This window comes from Pseudophryne corroboree, chromosome 7 (assembly GCF_028390025.1).
Source record: "Pseudophryne corroboree isolate aPseCor3 chromosome 7, aPseCor3.hap2, whole genome shotgun sequence".
Taxonomy (NCBI): domain Eukaryota; kingdom Metazoa; phylum Chordata; class Amphibia; order Anura; family Myobatrachidae; genus Pseudophryne; species Pseudophryne corroboree.
In genome coordinates, this window is record NC_086450.1 from 255385489 (window position 1) to 255407296 (window position 21808).

The 21808-nt window shown below is 43.9% G+C and overlaps 1 protein-coding gene across 3 annotated transcripts in view; it reads right to left on the reverse strand.

The window, feature by feature from the left end:
- PGAP1 (post-GPI attachment to proteins inositol deacylase 1) overlaps positions 1–21808 on the reverse strand; it is a 1346394-nt gene that overhangs the window by 285849 nt on the left and 1038737 nt on the right. For 2 of the 3 annotated variants that reach the window (XM_063934104.1, XM_063934106.1), the window contains 2 exons: positions 20394–20432; positions 5359–5452 (listed from right to left, as the gene is read on the reverse strand). In XM_063934104.1, the coding sequence (XP_063790174.1) occupies positions 5359–5452; positions 20394–20432 (133 nt within the window). The remainder of the gene's footprint in view (positions 1–5358; positions 5453–20393; positions 20433–21808) is intronic. The other variant, XM_063934105.1, reaches the window with a different exon arrangement.

Below are 21808 nucleotides of genomic sequence, written 5' to 3' on the forward strand. Positions count from 1 at the left end.
TAATGAAGGATTGTATCTTAATGTATTTTTGCAAGATAGATAGCATAGAGGACTGCTCGTTGGTCAGTTAATTATCTATTATTCTTTCATTGTTTATGCATGAACATCTGCTATGATGGATGATATAATATCTTTTTTATGTCTTCATGATTTTTGCTCATATGTTTTGATATATATTTGTTTTTTTTTATTGGTGGTGCTTTCAGTGAAAACCTGCTTTATATTCACTTTTTTCAGTGTACTACTTTGAGTTGTATATGATAATGTCTGTGTCCAATTATACACGTCATGGAATGCTCCTCTAGAGAGATATATTTTACAATTAATAGTTGGGCGCCTGTCAGGCTTTGGATGATTGATGTTGCCTGTTTGTCACAGTTCCCTGTCAGCAATCCGTTGTTATATGCGATGGCCAACAGCATGTCTTGTTTCAGAGACATATATGTTCCTTTTATTAATCAATATTTAATATGTGGCAGTGTGATTTACATTTATTATGCTTTTTGACATTTTATATTTAATAACGGTTCATGTTAATAGAAGGTTAGCTGGCTGTGGAACAAATGGTTAAACGACCTATCTGATCCAGCTGACAACCAGAGCCTTTACTACTGTGTACGATCGCAAACGGAAGCTACCGCATCACGTGGTATGGTGACATGCCCGGAAACGCGTGTCAGCAGACGGTTTAGCGTTTCAAACACAGGATGTTGTTATACACAAGCACTGCACGCTAAACCAGGAAGTGCGTTCCACCGCGCGATCGCATGCGGTTCACCACCATGCAAGCTGGTTGGTGCAGTTCTCAGCGGCCGGGATGGCGGGAATTGATGCGGGCAGGTGAGAGAGATCTGAGAGCTAATGAGAGGTTGCCCCACTATTTAAAAATCCTACAGAGGCAGCATTTGGTATGATGCTCTTGAAAACGGTGGGACACCACCGAAACAGCTGCAATACGATACAGCTTACAATCCGATAAGTAACCCATGATAACCATTAAGCTATGAAATGCATGGACATCTTGTTTGGATATGTTTCATCAATTAAGTTTTTCATTTCTCAAAAGTAGCGTGCTGGTCTTCTTTTTTTTGGCAACATGTGAATGGGCTGAAGAAATGCTGGATATATTATCATTTAAGGACTACAGCACCTGGATATTCAATGTATAGTGTGCAGTTCAACCATTGCTTATATATATATATATATATTTTTTTTTTTTTTTTAAATAGATTATATATTGTTGCCTGTACTGTCTCAACTAGACAAAGAAGCATGACTTTTCTTATGAAATAGTACTATGTAGGATACACACTAAGGATTTGAGCCCTCTGCAGGTGAGATTTGGAATGAATTGCTGGAAGCCTGTAGACCAGTGTTTTTCAACCACTGTGCCGTGGTACACTAGTGTGCCATGAGCAGTCTCCAGGTGTGCCACCCATCAGTATTTTGCCGCTACTGAGGCCCTGGAACGAATAATACTGATGGGTTTAGTGGTTGCAGAGCCAGTTAAAATTTTGGGCCCGGGCAGTGTTGGGCTCTTCTGGCTTTCTCAGATGTGGCTCAGGCGTTACCTATGGAGAAGCTGCGACATGACATCCTAGGACACGCAACTGCACCATGCATCACCATTATATTTGAGTGTACTTTGGCAATAGTTAAATCTTGTTCAGTGTGCCGCGAGTTGTAAAAGGTTGAAAATCTCTGCTGTAGACAGAAATATGTACAGTACTTACAAGATGGTACTAAGTAGACTTGTAGTATGAGCTGTAAACATGAATACACAGGCTGATTAAGACTTCAACATGATTAGCAGATTATGATGAAGTGAATGCGGGAATATATTCGTGGAGACTGTGTACATAAGTACAGGTAAGGCCGCAGGTAGGTATGTGCAGAATAAGTCTGCAGGTAGGTATGTAGGCTAAAGCAGAAAAGCATACTGGTGTAATTAGTATTGCAGGTACACTGTATTGCAGGCTGGTAATGAGGTGCATTAGGATCTGTTTATCATGTGTACCTGAGCTACAGTAGCTGGAAGCCCTGAGCACAATAAGAAATGCAGAATGCTGGAAGCCACAGAAGTATTTGCACTTTATGTACACAGTGGAGTGTACAGAAGATAGGCAGTAGTGAGTAACTGATGATGGGACACACTGCAGAGATAGAGAATTAAGGCAGGGTGGTGTACAATAGAATGCACAGCCTGAAACAGGAGTCAGTAGTCAGAGATGCTATGCAGGAACCAGGAACAATGGTATTCCAAGATTACAAGTTGATCTGGTAAAGCACAGATGCTTGGAAATGGTTTATATAAGACAGTCTATACAGAGCCTGCCCTAGGCATAGGCAAACTAGGCAAATACCTAGGGCTTTTGGAATGCCTAGGGGCACAAGGGGCTTCTGCTTATTAAAATCATATTGAGCATGCCTATATTCTGTGTGCGACTGTGGCTATATCTGCATATGAAATGCTACGTTACAGTGTATTACTGGAATTCACTGTAACGTAGCATTTCATATGCAGATACAGCCACAGTCACACACATAATATATATGCATGGTGCATATCATTTTAATCTGCTTGTCCGTATTAGTCACATAGCAATGCAATTAACACGCATTTACGGCAAAAAAGGTACCCAACATTTGCAGGGCTGCCAGCTGACTCATGCAAGGCATCTCCTGCTGCATGGCGTATTGAGGCAAGATGTATGAGGACACATCTGTATCCAAGCAGAGGCAGAGGTCACAGTATTAGCGGCTGTGTGAGTGCTGTGTGTGGGTGGGTTAGCTGTGCAATAGTGTTCGGCATATGTGTAAGGGGCATTATGTGTGTCATTATGAGTATAAGGTGCTCTACTGTGTGGCTTAACATCTAGAAAGCGCACTTCTGTGTGGTCTAATGTGAATAAAGAGCAATATGATGTGGTATGGTGTAATGTGAATAAGGAGCAATTCAGTGTGATGTAATGTGAATAAGGGGCACTACTGTGAGGAGTAACATATATAAGGTTAAGTGGTACTATACTATATATTGTAATGTGAATAAGGGACACTATCGCATGATATAATGTGAATAAAGTTGCACTACTGTGTGGCATATTTTGAATTGAGGGTACTATTGTGTGCCGATGCCCCTTCCCAGCAAGAACATGCCCCTTTTTGGGCTGCACACCGAATGTGCGCACTGTTTCTATTTAAAATATAGGGGGTGGGAGCACCAAAATGAGGACTGTTATGGGCAAGGGGTGATGGTGCAGTGTCAGAGGTGGAACTAGTGTAGGGGGCACCAGCCAAAATCTTGCCTAGGGCATCACATTGGTTAGGGCCGGCTCTGAGTTTATACCTGGATTGGACACTGAAGTCATGCGAGTAGTAAGGTCTCTATGACTGGCTGCAATAGTGTCAGCTGATCTCATTCAAGATGGCTGTGCTCATGCAGTAGGAACATCAGACTGCAAGCTTGTGAGCAGAGCAGGGGTGTTTTAAAAGAGGAGGAAGCCCGTGTTCAGCCTCCTCCGTTCGGGCCCCCTCCTCTCTGCCCGGAGCACTGTAGAGTCTGAGCACTAGAGGGCTCAGACTCTAATGCGCATGCGCAGATCTCTGGGAAAATGGTGCGGCGGCCATTTTCCCTGAGGTTTCTCTACTGCACATGCGCAGAACTCCGTGAAAATTGCCGCTGAGCCATTTTCACTGTGTTCTAACAGCGCTGCAGATGCTGGCGCTGGACTTCGGAGGGGTGAGTATTTTAAAAATGGGTGCAGTGTGTGTGGTGGGGGCCCCCTCTGGACTCAGGGGCCCGTGTGCACCGCACACACTGCACCCATTATAGAAACGCCAGTGGAGCAGGGCCTTCCTATCACTATGTCTGCTATTACCAAGTTTGTCTTATCATTGTCGTTTCCAATTGTAAAGTGCGATGGAATATGCTGCATTATATAAGAAACTGTAAATAAATAAACAAACATCATACTGAAGATGAATAAACAAGAACATTGGGGTAAATTTTAAAGGTGGGAGTTTTTTGGAACTGTTGTTGTTGCCCATAGCAGCCAATCAGATTTCACTTAACATTTATCTACTTGCTTCTAGAAGATAATAGATAGAATCTGATTGATTGCTATTGGCAACATCACCAGTTCTAAAAAAAAACCTCCCACCTTAGTAAATTACCCCATTTGAGATGAATTGGCTGTGGAAACATACTAGTGACTCAGTAAAGAAGAAGCCTGAGAACTGAAGTGAGACTACATATCTCTGGATGCAAATGTGAACCTACCTAAAATTGGGTACACTAGTCACATTTTTATCTCCAATTTCAGCATTTTATTCTGGCTTCTTCAACACCAGTTTTCCTATAATGAATGATCAGAATCCCCTCTAATTGTAAGCTGCTATTGAGTCACAAGCTGAGGCCATTAAAACACACACTAACATCAAACATATTTGAATAGCTTTGACTTACAAAGATTCTGTACCTAACATAGGGGATCATTCTGAGTTAATGATCCCCTACGCATGCGTATATGGGTACAAAGAGCATCGTTGCTGTGCAATGCTTCTAGCAAAGAATCCATTCGTACAGCCGAACGCAAGGAGATTGACAGGAAGAAGGCGTTTATGGGTGTCAACTGACTGTTTTATGGGAGTGGTAGGGAAATGTAGGCATGTGCAGGGCGGCTCTCTGACGTCAATTTTGGGACCTCCGTCGCAAGAATCATCGCACAGGATAAGTAACTACAGGGCTGGTCTTGTTTTGCACAAAATGTGTTTGTGCCGCTCGGCTGCACAGGTGTTCGCACACTTGCAAAGCAAAAATACACTCCCTGTGGGCGGCGACAATGCGTTTACACGGCTGCTAAAAGTAGCTAGCGAGCGATCAACTCGGAGTGAGGGCCATAGGTGCTTCTGACTACTGCGACTACAGACACACAAAGTGGGCATCCCAGCTATTACACATTTAGATGCATGCTTGCTCACGGTGAAGTGCTTAAACTAGCATTAGCATAAAGTTGTAGACATGACTACAGCAAAAAATAATAAAAAGTTGGCAGCAGAACACAACTCAGAATCAGCCCTAAATGTCTGGTGTTATATAGAAACCACAACTTTAGTGTTAAAATTACAGATATACAGTATGAATGTTTTTTTTAAGCCATTTTTTAAATGTGTGGCCCAAACTTTCCATATGTTGAGCTTCATTTACCAACTGAACATGTGAGTAGGTGCAAACAGAGAAACTCAGACATTTAGAAGATAAAGCCAAAATGGCTTACAACAATACATAATCTTTTCAGCGTTAACTGAACTAAACAACACAAGGAAAGAAAACTAAGTAATAGATAATGTTTGTTTTACCTGTGCTTGACAGATAATGCAACTGTGCTCCATATGCAAGAAGCAGGTTAGATAAAATATAAACTTGAAGGGATGGCCAATGACATCTGACGATCTATAAGTAAACAAAATAAAATGCATATGACAAAGTTATTAAAAGAAAAATTTTACATTTCAGCAAAGATATATGTGTTTACTATAACTTAATAAAACTTATATTTTTAATAAAACATGTTTAATATAACTTATTATAATCATGTACAGTATAATAGAATATAGTTAAACTTGCAAAAGCTGTGGGTAAAATGTTAACTTTTAGCTCTGAATTAAAAAAATTTTTTCTCTCAATCGCAAGTTTATAAAAGTCTCTTCAAACTGTTACAAATAATTATGATTTTTTTTAAAGTTTATATTTAAAACCCATTTGAGACAAGGGTAAGAAAAAGTAATAATAAAAATAAGTGAAATGTTGAGAAAGGATAGATAAAGCCATTCAAAACTACATTTTCTGTTTTGGTTGGTAAATCATCTCCATCCAAAAATATACTTACTGTACCATGATTAGCCTATTCCTTGTGTCCTAACACTTTACTTGACTCCTGCATGCTTTAAATTTTGCCACCAGCCAAGCAGGCCAAGTGCAGCAGACATCAGCAAAGTAGAGCCAAGCTTCATAAACACCAGATAACAACAATGAAGAGCATGGAATGAGTTTTGGGTGGGATTATTATTATTATTTAACTTATTTATAGGTCATCACATGTGGTCTGCAGTGCTGTACAGAGGGCAAACAATGAGACAGTACATGGTAACACAGTACAATACAGTACACAATTAACAAATAAGCCTACAACTCTCAACAAAGCCACAGATGCAAGGTGTGCAACTAACAAATTTTAGAGCATTGAAAGATGTGTGAAAGAGCAAAGAAGAGTCCAGAGGCAGCCAGCCAGAGGTGTCTCAAGAGAGTAGAGGACCCATGTGCAGACTCCGTGTGTGGGCACACTCCTCTCCCGTAGCCGGCAGAGACGCTGCTAGCGCTGTGAGCACTGAGACTCTGGAACAGTGCCAGAGTCTACAGCGCATGCACAGGACGCTGAAAAAATTGCCGCCACAGTCCTGCGCATGCACTGTAGATTCTGGCACTGTGCCAGAGTCTCTAGTGTTCAGTGCGCTAGCAGTGGCGGTGCAGTCTACGGTAGAGGAGGGGGCCCACACGGTAACCAATGGACGCTGGAAAGGTAGATATATAGAAAAAATGTGTGCGGTGTGGGCACCATCTGGATACAGTGCATCCATTATAGATATACACTGCATCCATTATAGATACACCAGTGCAGACAGCCCAGGGAGGAGGTGAAGAGTGCAACTGATGAACAAGAGGAGTAGGATATGAAAACAAGGTATTGATCTCCCCTCAACCAGTCTGCACCTCATTTCTCACAAAGTGTGGACTACAGATGTATCCTCATACATCTAGCCTCAATATGCCATGCACCGCGACCTGGCATGAGTGAGCCGATCAGATTCTGCTGATTAAAATTATATGCAACATACCTATATTCTGTGTGCAACTGCGGCTGTATCTGCATCTGGATTTCCTGGAGAACACTGTAACGTAGCATTTTGTATGCAGATACAGCTTCAGTCGCACATATAAAATATAGGTATGCTGCAGAATCTGCTTGTGCATCTTATTCACATAGTGATGCGAATAAGATGCATTTTCAGGGAAAATGCATAAAAGACGCCTATTGAGCGCAGAAGTGGTCTCTAATCTTTTTCTGTTGTCCTCAGAAGATCAAGTCTGCTTTTTAAAAGAGGGCTCCTAAGAACAGCGAGAGACATTCACTACACAGTGATAGCTAAAGTCAGGCTGGGGTTGAGATTTTGGTCTCTGTCAGATGCCAGTGAAGAAACAATTGGTCCACAGAGTCAGTGCTAATTTTAAGTAGGAATCAGCAGGAACTATGTTCCTGAACCACTCATTAAATATGACATAATCAGGAACTGGGTTCCTGTACCTGTCCTGTGCCAAAATTTATTTTCCGTAAGATAAGTTTTGTTTTAAAGTCCATTTTGAGTGTCTTCGTCTCTAAAACAAAACAAAACACACAACTAACTACAGTATCAGCTATCTGTCTTTAACTTTTTTAATAGCTCCACCCTTGGACCCGTAGTTCCTGAAACTATTTATCCAGAAAAATGGTACTGCACAGAGTACTGTCTGTGCCTGGTTCTACCTATCCAGGCCTTGGAAGGCTGTGTGTCTGCTAAAAGCAGACTAAGAGTGATGCAGGATAGCTGCCCTGCTGGTAACCTCAAAGGAGAGAGGGTCTGTGTCATAGAAACACAGAATTTGATGGAAGATAAGAACCTCTTGGCCCGTCTAGTCTACCCATCGTTTTTAACACTATGTGATCTTTATTTCTTTTAAGGATAGCCTTATTTCTATCCCATGCACGTTTAAACTGCACTACTGTCTAAGACTCTACCACCTCTGATGGGAAGCTATTCCACTTGTCCAATACCTTTTGTGTGAAGTCATTTTTCCTTAAGTTTCCCCTGAACCTACCTTCCTGCAGTTTCAGTGCATATCCTCATCTTCTACTACAAGTATTCCCTTTTAATTGGAAAATGCACCTAGCCACTTTGCAAAAATGGTTCAGGAATGGCTTGAGGAACATGACAAAGAGTTCCCGGTGTCGACTTGGCTTCAACATTCCCTAGCTATCAATCAGCATCTGTGGAGTGCGCTGAAAAAACAAGTCCAAGACATGGAGGCCAGACCTCATAATGTAAGGGGCCCATACTTTAACAAGGTCAATTCCCCGATTGCCAATTCTAAGATGATTGGCAAAATCCAACATGAAATACCCAACTGCCCAATTCTGATAATTTCTGGTTAGAATTTGCAGATCATTCAACACAATCTTTGACAAAATTTGATTTATTTATAGATCTTATTAAATTTGTTAAGAACTTGAAATACATTTTTTTTAAGAACCCAATTGCCAAATTGGCTTGTGAACTAAAACAAAAACCTTTAGTCTCCCATCTCTCTAAATATTATCCAGTGGAATCAATAGGCAGCTATATTGATATATTTTATGACTCAATAAGGGATAATTTTAGGAAATGTAAAATTGAAACCAAACAAACACAATAGTAATTTAAACTCTGTAGAAAAGCAAGCAGTCGAGGAACTCAGGTCTGATGAAACATCTAGTATCTATTATCTATCTATATATTAGAGATGAGGGGTTTTGATTTTATGAAATCCGAACCTCCGCTATCCGGGGAAGTTGAGCATGGGGCTCGGATCTGCCCCGGCTGCACAAAGCCCGGCCCGAGCCGGAAAGCAAAAATTCTGCTGGATTTTGCAGTTTCGGCTCGGGCACCAAATTCAAAAGTCAATGGGGCTGACTGTTGATTGGCTGAGAGAACTGTCTGTCATGGCTCTCAGTGATCATAAACTTTAATGGTGAAAGATAGTGGCCCACAACGCTCTGACACCACTGCCTGCACTGCTGACACTGTCGCCTGCACTGCCGACGTCGCCACCCGCACACTGCCTGCACCCTCGCACTGAGGATACTGCCTGCACTCCCGTGATACCAACACAACCAGCACCCCCACACTGCTGATTCAGCCAGCATCCCCACACTGCTGACACACCACCGGTATTCCTGCATTGCTGACACTGTCAGCACCCCTGCACTGAGGACACTGACAACACTCCTGCACTGCCAACACCACCAGCACACCAGCAACAACCCCGCACTGAGGACAGTGACAGCAATGCTGACACTGCCGGCACCCCTGCAGTGAGGAAACCCCTGGCACCCTTACACAGCCAGCAGTACCAACTTCGCCAGCAAATCAATGCACCGAGGACACTGCTGGCACCCCCACGCTGAGGACATCACCATCACTGCCGACACTGCCAGCACCCCAGCAGTACAGACACCGCCGGCAACCCCTCAGGGAGGACACTGCCGACACCCCTGTAGTAAGTATAACCCTGTCACCCCCACACTGCCGCCACAGCCAGCAGTACCAACACCATCAACTCTGCACTGAGAACACCACCGGCACCCCAGCAGTACTGACACCATTGGCAACCCCACAATGAGGACTCTGCCAACAGCTAAAAGATCATTACTTGTGCCAGGTAATTGAGGAAACAACTAGACTTAGGACTATACTGGACCTAGTACTAACTAATAATGTGGAGATAACATCAAATACTAAAGTAGGAGAGACCTTAGGAAATAGCGATCATAATATGATCACACTCGGTATCAGTTTTCAAAAACAACACTCTACGGGTCAAACTAAGACTTAACTTTAGAAAAGCTAATTTCAACATGCTGACACAAGCAATGAAGGACATCAATTGGGAAATTTTGTTGATGGTAAAAATATGGTTGAAATGTGGGATGTTTTTACAACTTTGCTCAATAAGTACACTCATTTGTTAATTCCCAAGGGCAACAAAAGCAGGAGTAGTGAATTCAAACCGATGCTGCTTAATAAGAAGGTCAAGGAACAAATGGATAAAAAGAGGCGGCATCTTGCCAGTACTACAAGGAATGTAACAAAAAATGCAAAACAGAAATCAGAGCAGCTAAAATAGAAAACGAAAAACAAATCGCCAAGGAGACTAAAACAAACCCCAAAAAGTTTTTTAAGTATATAAACGGTAAAAGGTTAAAAAAGGATAATATTGGACCATTAAAGGGTGAGTTGGATGTCTTGATTAATGATGATAGGGAAAAAGAAGATTTATTGAATAAATTCTTTTCATCAGTATTCACTAGAGAGAACCGTTTGGCGGGAGTAGTGCACAACATAAGTTATGATAACGACCCGTTGCTAAGTACGTGGTTAAACGAGGAAGTAGTCAGGGAGAGAATAAGTAAAATTAAGAAAAATAAATCTCCTTGGCCAGATGGATCCCATCCCAGGGTTCTTATGGAACTTCAGAGCTATTGAGGCCCCTATATTTGATTTTCTGCGAGTCAATTACATCAGGAATGATACAGAAGGACTGGAATATAGCAGAGGTAGTCCCAATATTTAAAAAGGGAATTCAAATTCATTCCAGTAAGTACAGACCGGTAAGTTTGACATCTATAGTGGGGAAAATACTGGAAGGTATAATAAGGGATAGGATACTAGGGAACTTGGATACCTCCAAGGTTATTAATAGGAATCAGCATGGTATTGTGAGGGACAGGTCATGTCAAACTAACTTAATTAGCCTCCATTTTCAATGAGATGAAATCATTGAAACAGGCTTTCCACTCGGAGATCCACAAAGCCATCTCTGGTCTCAAGGACGAGATCTCTGACCTTGGTGCGCGTACTAATGACGTCGAACAGAAAATTGATGAAGTCATTAATTTCCAACAAGAGATGGAACACTCTGTCTTTGTTATGCAGGAAGACATATATCTCCTCCAGGACCAACAGGAAGACGCAGATAATCGCGCACAACGTAACAATCTGCGTATCAAGTATATTCCAGAATCGATGGAACCTGCCCAACTGGAAGATTTCCTTGTCAGCTTTTTCCAGCATCTCCTGCCAGATACTCCACCGGAGTATTTCCTCTTAGATAGAGCTCATCGTTCCCTACGGCAAAAACCTCCGCCGTCGTCTCCTCCGAGAGATGTGGTCTTACGTTGCCATTACTTCAAAACCAAAGACAAGATCCTGGCTGCTACTCGCAATAATGACTCGTGCCTGTTTGAAACGCATAAGCTGTTGGTGTTTCAGGACTTATCCCCTATTACTCTTAAAAGACGTTTTGATCTGAAGGAATATACCCAAATTCTCAGGGAGAATCAAATTCGTTATAGGTGGGGTTATCCATTTGCCCTGCTAGTACAGCTTGATGGGATGAGGCTGCGGGCACGTTCCAAGAAAGAGGCCCACCAGCTCCTTTTGAAACTCAACCTGTCTCCACCGACACCTGACGCGCCTTCTCCCCCGCAAGCTGCACCGAGTCTCCAGCGCCCCCAAGCTCGCCTCTCCCTCAGAGAGCGCCTCGACGCCTTTGGTCGACAGTCCTGGCTAAACCCTCTTCCAGACGTAACCCTCCATGACTTTCCTCTGCAGACGGTTTGCTGGGTTACTGTATATTGCTATTTCATATGTTGATTTATATCTTTGAGATTTTATATCCTTCTTTGCTGAGCTTTTTAGATTGAGCTTATGTTTACAATGTTAACTTTATTCTGTAATTGTTTCTTGTTGTCGAATGTTATTTTGACCCCCCAGGGTCACTCTGATCACTCCCCTACTTGTTCATTGGGACTCGACACCACGCTCCCAGGCCAACATGACCGGTTTTGAGCATACGGGAGATTCTCTCTCCCTCACTGCCCCATATGGGAGCTCAAACATGTGGACCCGTACGGTGAGTACAATGGATCTTTGGCCTGGTTTACTGGTGTATTTTTTCTCTCATTTCCTTTTCATCCTTTCTCCTCTCTCTCCCTTTCTCTTTTCTACTTGTTCTTATATATAGAAAATTGTTGTTGAAACTTATATTGTTGATGTACTATGTTTTTGTATATCCCACAGGGTTATCCTGTATGTTATTCTGGATTTGTCTTGTATCATCATCTCCCTTTTGGTCTGTATTGCCTTACTCGACATCTTTTCAATAAAAATATTGCGTAAAAATAAAATAAAATAAGAATTTACTTACCGATAATTCTATTTCTCGTAGTCCGTAGTGGATGCTGGGGACTCCATAAGGACCATGGGGAATAGCGGCTCCGCAGGAGACTGGGCACAAAAGTAAAGCTTTAGAACTACCTGGTGTGCACTGGCTCCTCCCCCTATGACCCTCCTCCAAGCCTCAGTTAGGATACTGTGCCCGGACGAGCGTACACAATAAGGAAGGATTTTGAATCCCGGGTAAGACTCATACCAGCCACACCAATCACACCATATAACTTGTGATCTAAACCCAGTTAACAGCATGATAACAGAGGAGCCTCTAGAAAAGATGGCTCACTACAGCAATAACCCGATTTTTTTGGTAACAATAACTATGTACCAGTATTGCAGACAATCCGCACTTGGGATGGGCGCCCAGCATCCACTACGGACTACGAGAAATAGAATTATCGGTAAGTAAATTCTTATTTTCTCTAACGTCCTAAGTGGATGCTGGGAACTCCGTAAGGACCATGGGGATTATACCAAAGCTCCCAAACGGGCGGGAGAGTGCGGATGACTCTGCAGCACCAAATGAGAGAACTCCAGGTCCTCCTCAGCCAGGGTATCAAATTTGTAGAATTTTACAAACGTATTTGCTCCTGACCAAGTAGCTGCTCGGCAAAGTTGTAAAGCCGAGACCCCTCGGGCAGCCGCCCAAGATGAGCCCACCTTCCTTGTGGAATGGGCTTTTACAGATTTTGGCTGTGGCAGGCCTGCCACAGAATGTGCAAGCTGAATTGTACTACAAATCCAACGAGCAATAGTCTGCTTAGAAGCAGGAGCACCCAGCTTATTGGGTGCATACAGAATAAACAACGAGTCAGATTTTCTGACTCCAGCCGTCCTGGAAACCTATATTTCCAGGGCTCTGACAACGTCTAGCAACTTGGAGTCCTCCAAGTCCCTAGTAGCCGCAGGCACCACAATAGGTTGATTCAGGTGAAACGCTGAAAACCACCTTAGGGAGAAACTGAGGACAAGTCCTCAATTCCGCCCTGTCCGAATGGAAAATCAGATGAGGGCTTTTACAGGATAAAGCCGCCAATTCTGACACGCACCTGGCCCAGGCCAGGGCCAACAGCATGACCACTTTCCATGTGAGATATTTTAACTCCACATATTTAAGTGGTTCAAACCAATGTGACTTTTGGAACCCAAAAACTACATTTAGATCCCAAGGTGCCACTGGAGGCACAAAAGGAGGCTGTATATACAGTACCCCTTTCACAAACGTCTGAACTTCAGGGACTGAAGCTAGTTCTTTTTGGAAGAAAATTGACAGGGCCGAAATTTGAACCTTAATGGACCCCCATTTCAGGCCCATAGACACTCCTGTTTGCAGGAAATGTAGGAATCGACCTAGTTGAAAAGTCCTCCGTCGGGGCCTTACTGGCCTCGCACCACGCAACATATTTTCGCCAAATGCGGTGATAATGTTTTGCGGTTACATCCTTCCTGGCTTTGATCAGGATAGGGATGACTTCATCCGGAATGCCTTTTTTCCTTCAGGATCCGGCGTTCAACCGCCATGCCGTCAAACGCAGCCGCGGTAAGTCTTGGAACAGACAGGGTCCTTGCTGGAGCAGGTCCCTTCTTAGAGGTAGAGGCCACGGATCCTCCGTGAGCATCTCTTGAAGTTCCGGTTACCAAGTCCTTCTTGGCCAATCCGGAGAAACGAATATAGTGCTTACTCCTCTCCATCTTATCAATCACAGTACCTTGGGTATGAGAGGCAGAGGAGGGAACACATACACTGACTTGTACACCCACGGTGTTACCAGAGCGTCTACAGCTATTGCCTGAGGGTCCCTTGACCTGGCACAATACCTGTCGAGTTTTTCTGCTGAGGAAGTCTGCTTCCCAGTTGTCCACTCCCGGAATGAATACTGCTGACAGTGCTATCACATTATTTTCCGCCCAGCGAAGAATCCTTGCAGCTTCTGCCATTGCCCTCCTGCTTCTTGTGCCACCCTGTCTGTTTACGTGGGTGACTGCCGTGATGTTGTCCGACTGGATCAACACCGGCTGACCTTGAAGCAGAGGTCTTGCAAAGCTTAGAGCATTGTAAATGGCCCTTAGCTTCAGGATATTTATGTGAAGTGATGTCTCCAGGCTTGACCATAAGCCCTGGAAATTCCTTCCCTGTGTGACTGCTCCCCAGCCTCGCAGGCTGGCATCCGTGGTCACCAGGACCCAGTCCTGAATGCCGAATCTGCGGCCCTCTAGAAGATGAGCACTCTGAAACCACCACAGGAGGGACACCCTTGTCCTTGGTGACAGGGTTATCCGCTGATGCATCTGAAGATGCGACCCGGACCATTTGTCCAGCAGGTCCCACTGGAAAGTTTTTGCGTGGAATCTGCCGAATGGGATTGCTTCGTAGGAAGCCACCATTTTACCCAGAACCCTTGTGCATTGATGCACTGAGAGTTGGCTCGGTTTTTAGGAGGTTCCTGACTAGCTCGGATAACTCCCTGGCTTTCTCCTCCGGGAGAAACACCTTTTTCTGGACTGTGTCCAGGATCATCCCTAGGAACAGAAGACGAGTCGTCGGAACCAGCTGCGATTTTGGAATATTGAGAATCCAATCGTGCTGCCGCAACACTACCTGAGATAGTGGTACACCGACCTCCAACTGTTCCCTGGATCTTACCCTTATCAGGGAATCGTCCAAGTAAGGGATAACTAAAATTCCCTTCCTTCGAAGGAATATCATCATTTCGGCCATTACCTTGGTAAAGACCCGGGGTGCCGTGGACCATCCATACGGCAGCGTCTGAACTGATAGTGACAGTTCTGTACCATAAACCTGAGGTACCCTTGGTGAGAAGGGTAAATTGGGACATGAAGGTAAGCATCCTTGATGTCCCGAGACATCATGTAGTCCCCTTCTTCCAGGTTCGCAATCACTGCTCTGAGTGACTCAATCTTGAATTTGAACCTCTGTATGTAAGTGTTCAAAGATTTTAGATTTAGAATCGGTCTCACCGAGCCGTCCGGCTTCGGTACCACAACAGTGTGGAATAATACCCCGTTCCCTGTTGCAGGAGGGGTACCTTGATTATCACCTGCTGGGAATACAGCTTGTGAATGGCTTCCAAAACTGTCTCCCTGTCAGAAGGAGACATCGGTAAAGCCGACCTTAGGAAACGGCGAGGGGGAGACGTCTCGAATTCCAATTTGTACCCCTGAGATATCACCTGAAGGATCCAGGGGTCTACTTGCGAGTGAGCCCACTGCGCGCTGAAATTCATTGAGACGGGCCCCCCACCGTGCCTGATTCTGCTTGTAAAGCCCCAGCGTCATACTGAGGGCTTGGCAGAGGCGGGAGAGGGTTTCTGTTCCTGGGAACTGGCTGATTTCTGCAGCCTTTTTCCTCTCCCTCTGTCACGGGGCAGAAATGAGGAACCTTTTGCCCGCTTGTCCACGAAAAGACTGCGCCTGATAATACAGCGTCTTCTCATGTTGAGAGGCGACCTGGGGTACAAACGTGGATTTCCCAGCTGTTGCCGTGGCCACCAGGTTTGAAAGACCGACCCCAAATAACTCCTCCCCTTAATAAGGCAATAATTCCAAATGCCGTTTGGAATCCGCATCACCTGACCACTGTCGTGTCCATAACCCTCTACTGGTAGAAATGGACAACGCACTTAGACTTGATGCCAGTCGGCAAATATTCCGCTGTGCATCACGCATATATAGAAATGCATCTTTTAAATGCTCTATAGGCAAAAATATACTGTCCCTATCTAGGGTATCAATATTTTCAGTCAGGGAATCCGACCACGCCAACCCAGCACTGCACATCCAGGCTGAGGCGATTGCTGGTCGCAGTATAACACCAGTATGTGTGTAAATACCTTTTAGGATGCCCTCCTGCTTTCTATCAGCAGGATCCTTAAGGGCGGCCATCTCAGGAGAGGGTAGAGCCCTTGTTCTTACAAGCGTGTGAGCGCTTTATCCACCCTAGGGGGTGTTTCCCAACGCACCCTAACCTCTGGCGGGAAAGGATATAATGCCAATAACATTTTAGAAATTATCAGTTGTTATCGGGGGAAAACCACACATCATCATCACACCTCATTTAATTTCTCAGATTCAGGAAAACTACAGGTAGTTTTTCCTCACCGAACATAATACCCCTTTTTGGTGGTACTCGTATTATCAGAAATGTGTAAAACATTTTTCATTGCCTCAATCATGTAACGTGTGGCCCTACTGGAAGTCACATTTGTCTCTTCACCGTCGACACTGGAGTCAGTATCCGTGTCGGCGTCTATATCTGCCATCTGAGGTAACGGGCGCTTTAGAGCCCCTGACGGCCTATGAGACGTCTGGACAGGCACAAGCTGAGTAGCCGGCTGTCTCATGTCAACCACTGTCTTTTATACAGAGCTGACACTGTCACGTAATTCCTTCCAACAGTTCATCCACTCAGGTGTCGACCCCCTAGGGGGTGACATCACTATTACAGGCAATCTGCTCCGTCTCCACATCATTTTTCTCCTCATACATGTCGACACAAACGTACCGACATATAGCACACACACAGGGAATGCTCTGATAGACCCCACTAGCCCTTTGGGGAGACAGAGGGAGAGTTTGCCAGCACACACCAGAGCGCTATATATATACAGGGATAACCTTATATAAGTGTTTTTCCCCTTATAGCTGCTGTATCTTTAATACTGCGCGTAATTAGTGCCCCCCCCCCTCTCTTTTTTTAACCCTTTCTGTAGTGTAGTGACTGCAGGGGAGAGCCAGGGAGCTTCCCTCCAACGGAGCTGTGAGGGAAAATGGCGCCAGTGTGCTGAGGAGATAGGCTCCGCCCCCTTATCGGCGGCCTTATCTCCCGTTTTTCTATGTATTCTGGCAGGGGTTAAATGCATCCATATAGCCCAGGAGCTATATGTGATGCATTTTTTGCCATCCAAGGTGTTTTTATTGCGTCTCAGGGCGCCCCCCCCCCCCCAGCGCCCTGCACCCTCAGTGACCGGAGTGTGAAGTGTGCTGAGAGCAATGGCGCACAGCTGCAGTGCTGTGCGCTACCTTGTTGAAGACAGGACGTCTTCTGCCGCCGATTTTCCGGACCTCTTCTGCCTTCTGGCTCTGTAAGGGGGCCGGCGGCGCGGCTCTGGGACCCATCCATGGCTGGGCCTGTGATCGTCCCTCTGGAGCTAATGTCCAGTAGCCTAAGAAGCCCAATCCACTCTGCACGCAGGTGAGTTCGCTTCTTCTCCCCTTAGTCCCTCGATGCAGTGAGCCTGTTGCCAGCAGGTCTCACTGAAAATAAAAAACCTAAAACTAAACTTTTCACTAAGCAGCTCAGGAGAGCCACCTAGTGTGCACCCTTCTCGTTCGGGCACAAAAATCTAACTGAGGCTTGGAGGAGGGTCATAGGGGGAGGAGCCAATGCACACCAGGTAGTTCTAAAGCTTTACTTTTGTGCCCAGTCTCCTGCGGAGCCGCTATTCCCCATGGTCCTTACGGAGTCCCCAGCATCCACTTAGGACGTTAGAGAAACTAACTTAATTAGCTTCTACGAGAAAGTGAGCAATAATATTGATCAGGTTAAAGCAGTTGATGTGGTCTTTTTGGACTTTGCTAAGGCCATTGACAAAGTCCCACATAACACTATTTGTACTTGGGTGAGTAATTAGCTGTACAACAGGAAACAGCAAATGGTGGTTAGTGGGATGTTCTCTGAATGGGCCTCAGTGCTTAGTGGAATATCGCAGGGTTCAGTACTCGGGCCTCTGCTGTTTAACATATTTATTAATGACATGGTGGGCATGGAAAGCAGTGTCAATTTTCGATGATACTAAACTGTGTAGAGTAATTAATTCAGACAAGGATGGTGGGTCTCTATGGAATGACTTATCTAAACTGGAGGTTTGAGTAGACAAATGGAGAATGATGTTCAATATAGAGAAAAGCACCTTGGGACTAAGAACAATCAGGCAGCCTATAAATTAAATGGGGAAAATGTAGGGATGACAGTATTTGAAAAAGATTTGGGTGTGCTCATCGATAATAGACTTAGTAGCAGTACACAATGTCAAAATAGAGCAACAAAAGCAAATAAGGTGTTAGCATGCATAAAACGGGGAATGGAGACAAGGGATGAGAGTGTAATCCTGCCACTGTTTAAATCAATGGTACGGCCACACCTGGAATATTGTGTACAGTTCTGGGCACCTCACTATAAAAAAGATATCTTGGAACTTTGTAAAGGTTCAGAGGCGAGCCACCAAACTAGTTAAGGGGTTAGAGGCACTGGATTGTGAGGAAAGACATACAATGTTAGATTTTTTTACACTGGAAAATGTGTATATATATATATATATACACATAAAGGGACAATGACTATTTGTTTATATAAAAAACGCTACACAGGACACATGGACAGCCCCTGAGGTTAGAAGAGAAAAAAATTCATACACAACGGGGGAAAGGGTTCTTCACAATAAGGGCAGTAAAGATTTGGAATTCTCTGCCAAAAAAAGGTAGTAATGGTGGACTCAGTCAATAAGTTTAAAGATGGATTAGATACATTCCTAACTGAAAGAAATATCCAAGGATACAGCATTTAAATGAAGTAAAATTTTATAATACAGGTTGAACTCGATGGACATTTTGTCTTTTTACAACCTCATCTACTATATTACCTCTGCACTACCGACACTCCCTTACTGAGGACACCACTGGCATCCCCTATGACAGTAAGTGCACTATTGGTGTATCCGCCCTGCACTTTATCCTGCAATGTATCAGCCCACACTGTATCCCACACTATATCCAACAAGCACTGTATCCGGCTATCAATCTATCCAGTACTGTATCCATCCCACACTGTATCCAACAGTACTGTATCTGACCCAACCTGTATAGAACCATCAATGTATCCAGCACTGTATCTGACCCACACAGTGTCCAACCCGCAATGTATCCAATCCACACTGTATCCTGCATTGTGTCCAACCCACACTGTATTCAACCAACACTGTATCCAACCCACACTGTATCCAACCCACACTGTATCCAACCCACACTGTATCCAATCCACACTGTATCCAACCCACACTGTATTCAACCCACACTGTATTCAACCCACACTGTATTCAACCCACACTGTATCCAACCCACACTGTATCCAACCAACACTGTATCCGTCCCACTCTTTGTTTTCCGCACTGTAGCCAACCTGTCCTGTATCCCGCGCTGTAGCTAACCCGCACTGTATCCAACTCACACTGTATACCGCAGTTTAGCAAGCCAACCTTTGGCCAACAGTGAAAACAATATTGTGAGCTGTGAGGTGGTCAAAATTGAGTGGAAATGACTGGACATTAATGTTATTAAGGTTAATAATACTCTAGGAATAAAAAAAAGGCCAAAATTAAGTGATTTTAGCTTTTTTGACAATTTTTTTAAATTAATCTAAATCCAAAACCAGTCACAGTGGTTTGGCAAATCCAAATCCAAAGCCAATCAACGAATCAGAACCAAATCCAAATCAAGTAAAAATGGCAATACTATATATATATATTGCCCATCTTATAATTGAGCCCTGCACCCTGGAGTGCCTCTGAGTGTGGGAGCATGGCGCACAGCGTGGCCGCTGTGCGGTACCTCAAAGCCGCCACTGAAGTCTTCTGATCGTCTTCTACTCACCTGTCTTCTGGGAACGAGCATCTAGGCGTACCTAGCGATCAGACCCTCAGGAGCTAATAGTGTCCTGTAGCCAAAGAAGCAGGGCCTTTAAACTAACAGAAGTAGGTCTGCTTCTCTCCCCTCAGTCCCACGAAGCAGGGAGCCTGTTGCCAGCAGTTCTCCCTGAACATAAAAAACCTAACATAAGTCTTTTTCAGAGAAACTCCTCAGTGTGCATCCAGTCTGCCTGGGCACAGATTCTAAACTCGAGTCTGGAGGAGGGGCATAGAGGGAGGAGCCAGGTCACACCCTTTGAAAGTCTTAAAGTGCCCATGTATCCTGCGGATCCCGTCTATACCCCATGGTTCTTGAAGTGACCCCAGCATCCTCTAGGACGTATGAGAATTAAATAATAACAACAAAACAACAACATATGTATTAAAAAAAAAGCTGTGACATCAATTTGATTTTTTAGAAAATTGTATTCAGACTTCGAGAGAAAAGGGTGGGGGGGGGGGATGGGCTGCAGGAAGCTGCAGGCCTTAACAATAAATATGTCATTTTTTATTTGATGTTCAACATATTTCACTTAATTTTTATCTTACTTGTATAAAATAAGAAATTTTTACCACTGCATAAAAAACAAAAAACAAATTTTGACGCACCTGTCCAAGCATTTGAAGGAATGAGGTAGAGATTGTCACCTACAACACAAATTGTGGAGGGAAATAGTTTGACAGATTTAATGACTTTTATATGATACCATCTGATAAAGTACAAAAAAAAAGGAGTGCTGCATAATTTATGGACCCTTGATTGGTGACACAGGGTAAATTGTACGTCAAGTTTTTGGTGATATTTTAAAGGGCCAATCATTTAAAAGGCAAAACCCACTGATGCCTACATCGAGCTGGCTATTATATTTACCTCTATCTGTTATTGTAAGGGCAACAGGCATTTGATTGTGATCCCTTACTACAGATGTACCCTTGAACATCTTTGCTGCAGTCACAGCAAACAGCCCCTCTTTGTACGTCATGTCCCGGGAGACTCTGCTAGCATTGGGCATCTTTTTTGCTGAAAATGTTTCTAAAGCTTGACATACACTATAGAATTATCGGGCAGATCAACTGCGAGATCTGGCTGGTTGGAATTAAAATCTAGTTATGGATGAGAACAATGTCAATCGGCCATTTGCTTCCAAACACTGGAAAATAGACAAAAACTGTCATTCATGCAAATTGGTTAAATCACAGATTTAACCAATTTGACTGAACAGCAGGTTTTCCAGTGTTTGGGAGCAAATGGTTATTTGTCATTTGCTCTCATCCATTACAAAATTTTCATTCCAAAAAGACAGATCTCGCAAGTGATCTGCCAGATAATTGTATAGTGACTGGCCAACTTTAGAAACACCATGCACCTAGGATGCACCAGCAGACTGCTGATTAATTTAATATGCAACACTTGTGTATCTGTGTATGACTAAGTTTCTGAATCTGCATATGAACTGCTATGGTGCAGCAGGCATGTTTTTTTTCCATACTAAGTTCCTATGGGCTTCATTTACAGATTCAGACTCAGTTGCAGACAAGTATTACATATCAATTTAATCAACACAGTCTACTGATGCGCCCTAGCCACACTGTGTTGCATCTAAAAAGTATTTTCAGCAAAGAAAGGCACAGCAACACTAGCGGAGTTGCAAGGACATCTCAGCTCACTCTCGAAGCTCACTTTCCTGCTGCATGATGTATTGAGGCTCTCTCTCTCTCTCTCTCTCTATATATATATATATATATATATAGGGATGCTGCTGGATCGGCACTCTACATGATAGTGATAACAAGTACCTGCGTGCCCTTGTGTAAATAAATAGTCCTCTAGATACTCTCCTGGCAGAGAGAGCAAAACACGGCACTGCAGGGTTTTCAAATAGCTGAAGTTTAATTCAACGTTTCGGGACCCAAAGTCCCGTCGTCAGGAAAATATCATACCTGTTTGTTTTTTTCTGTATTTTTGCACAGCATAGCACCTTGACAAAAACGCCTTGAAGGCGTTGAAACGTTAGTGTCCGTAA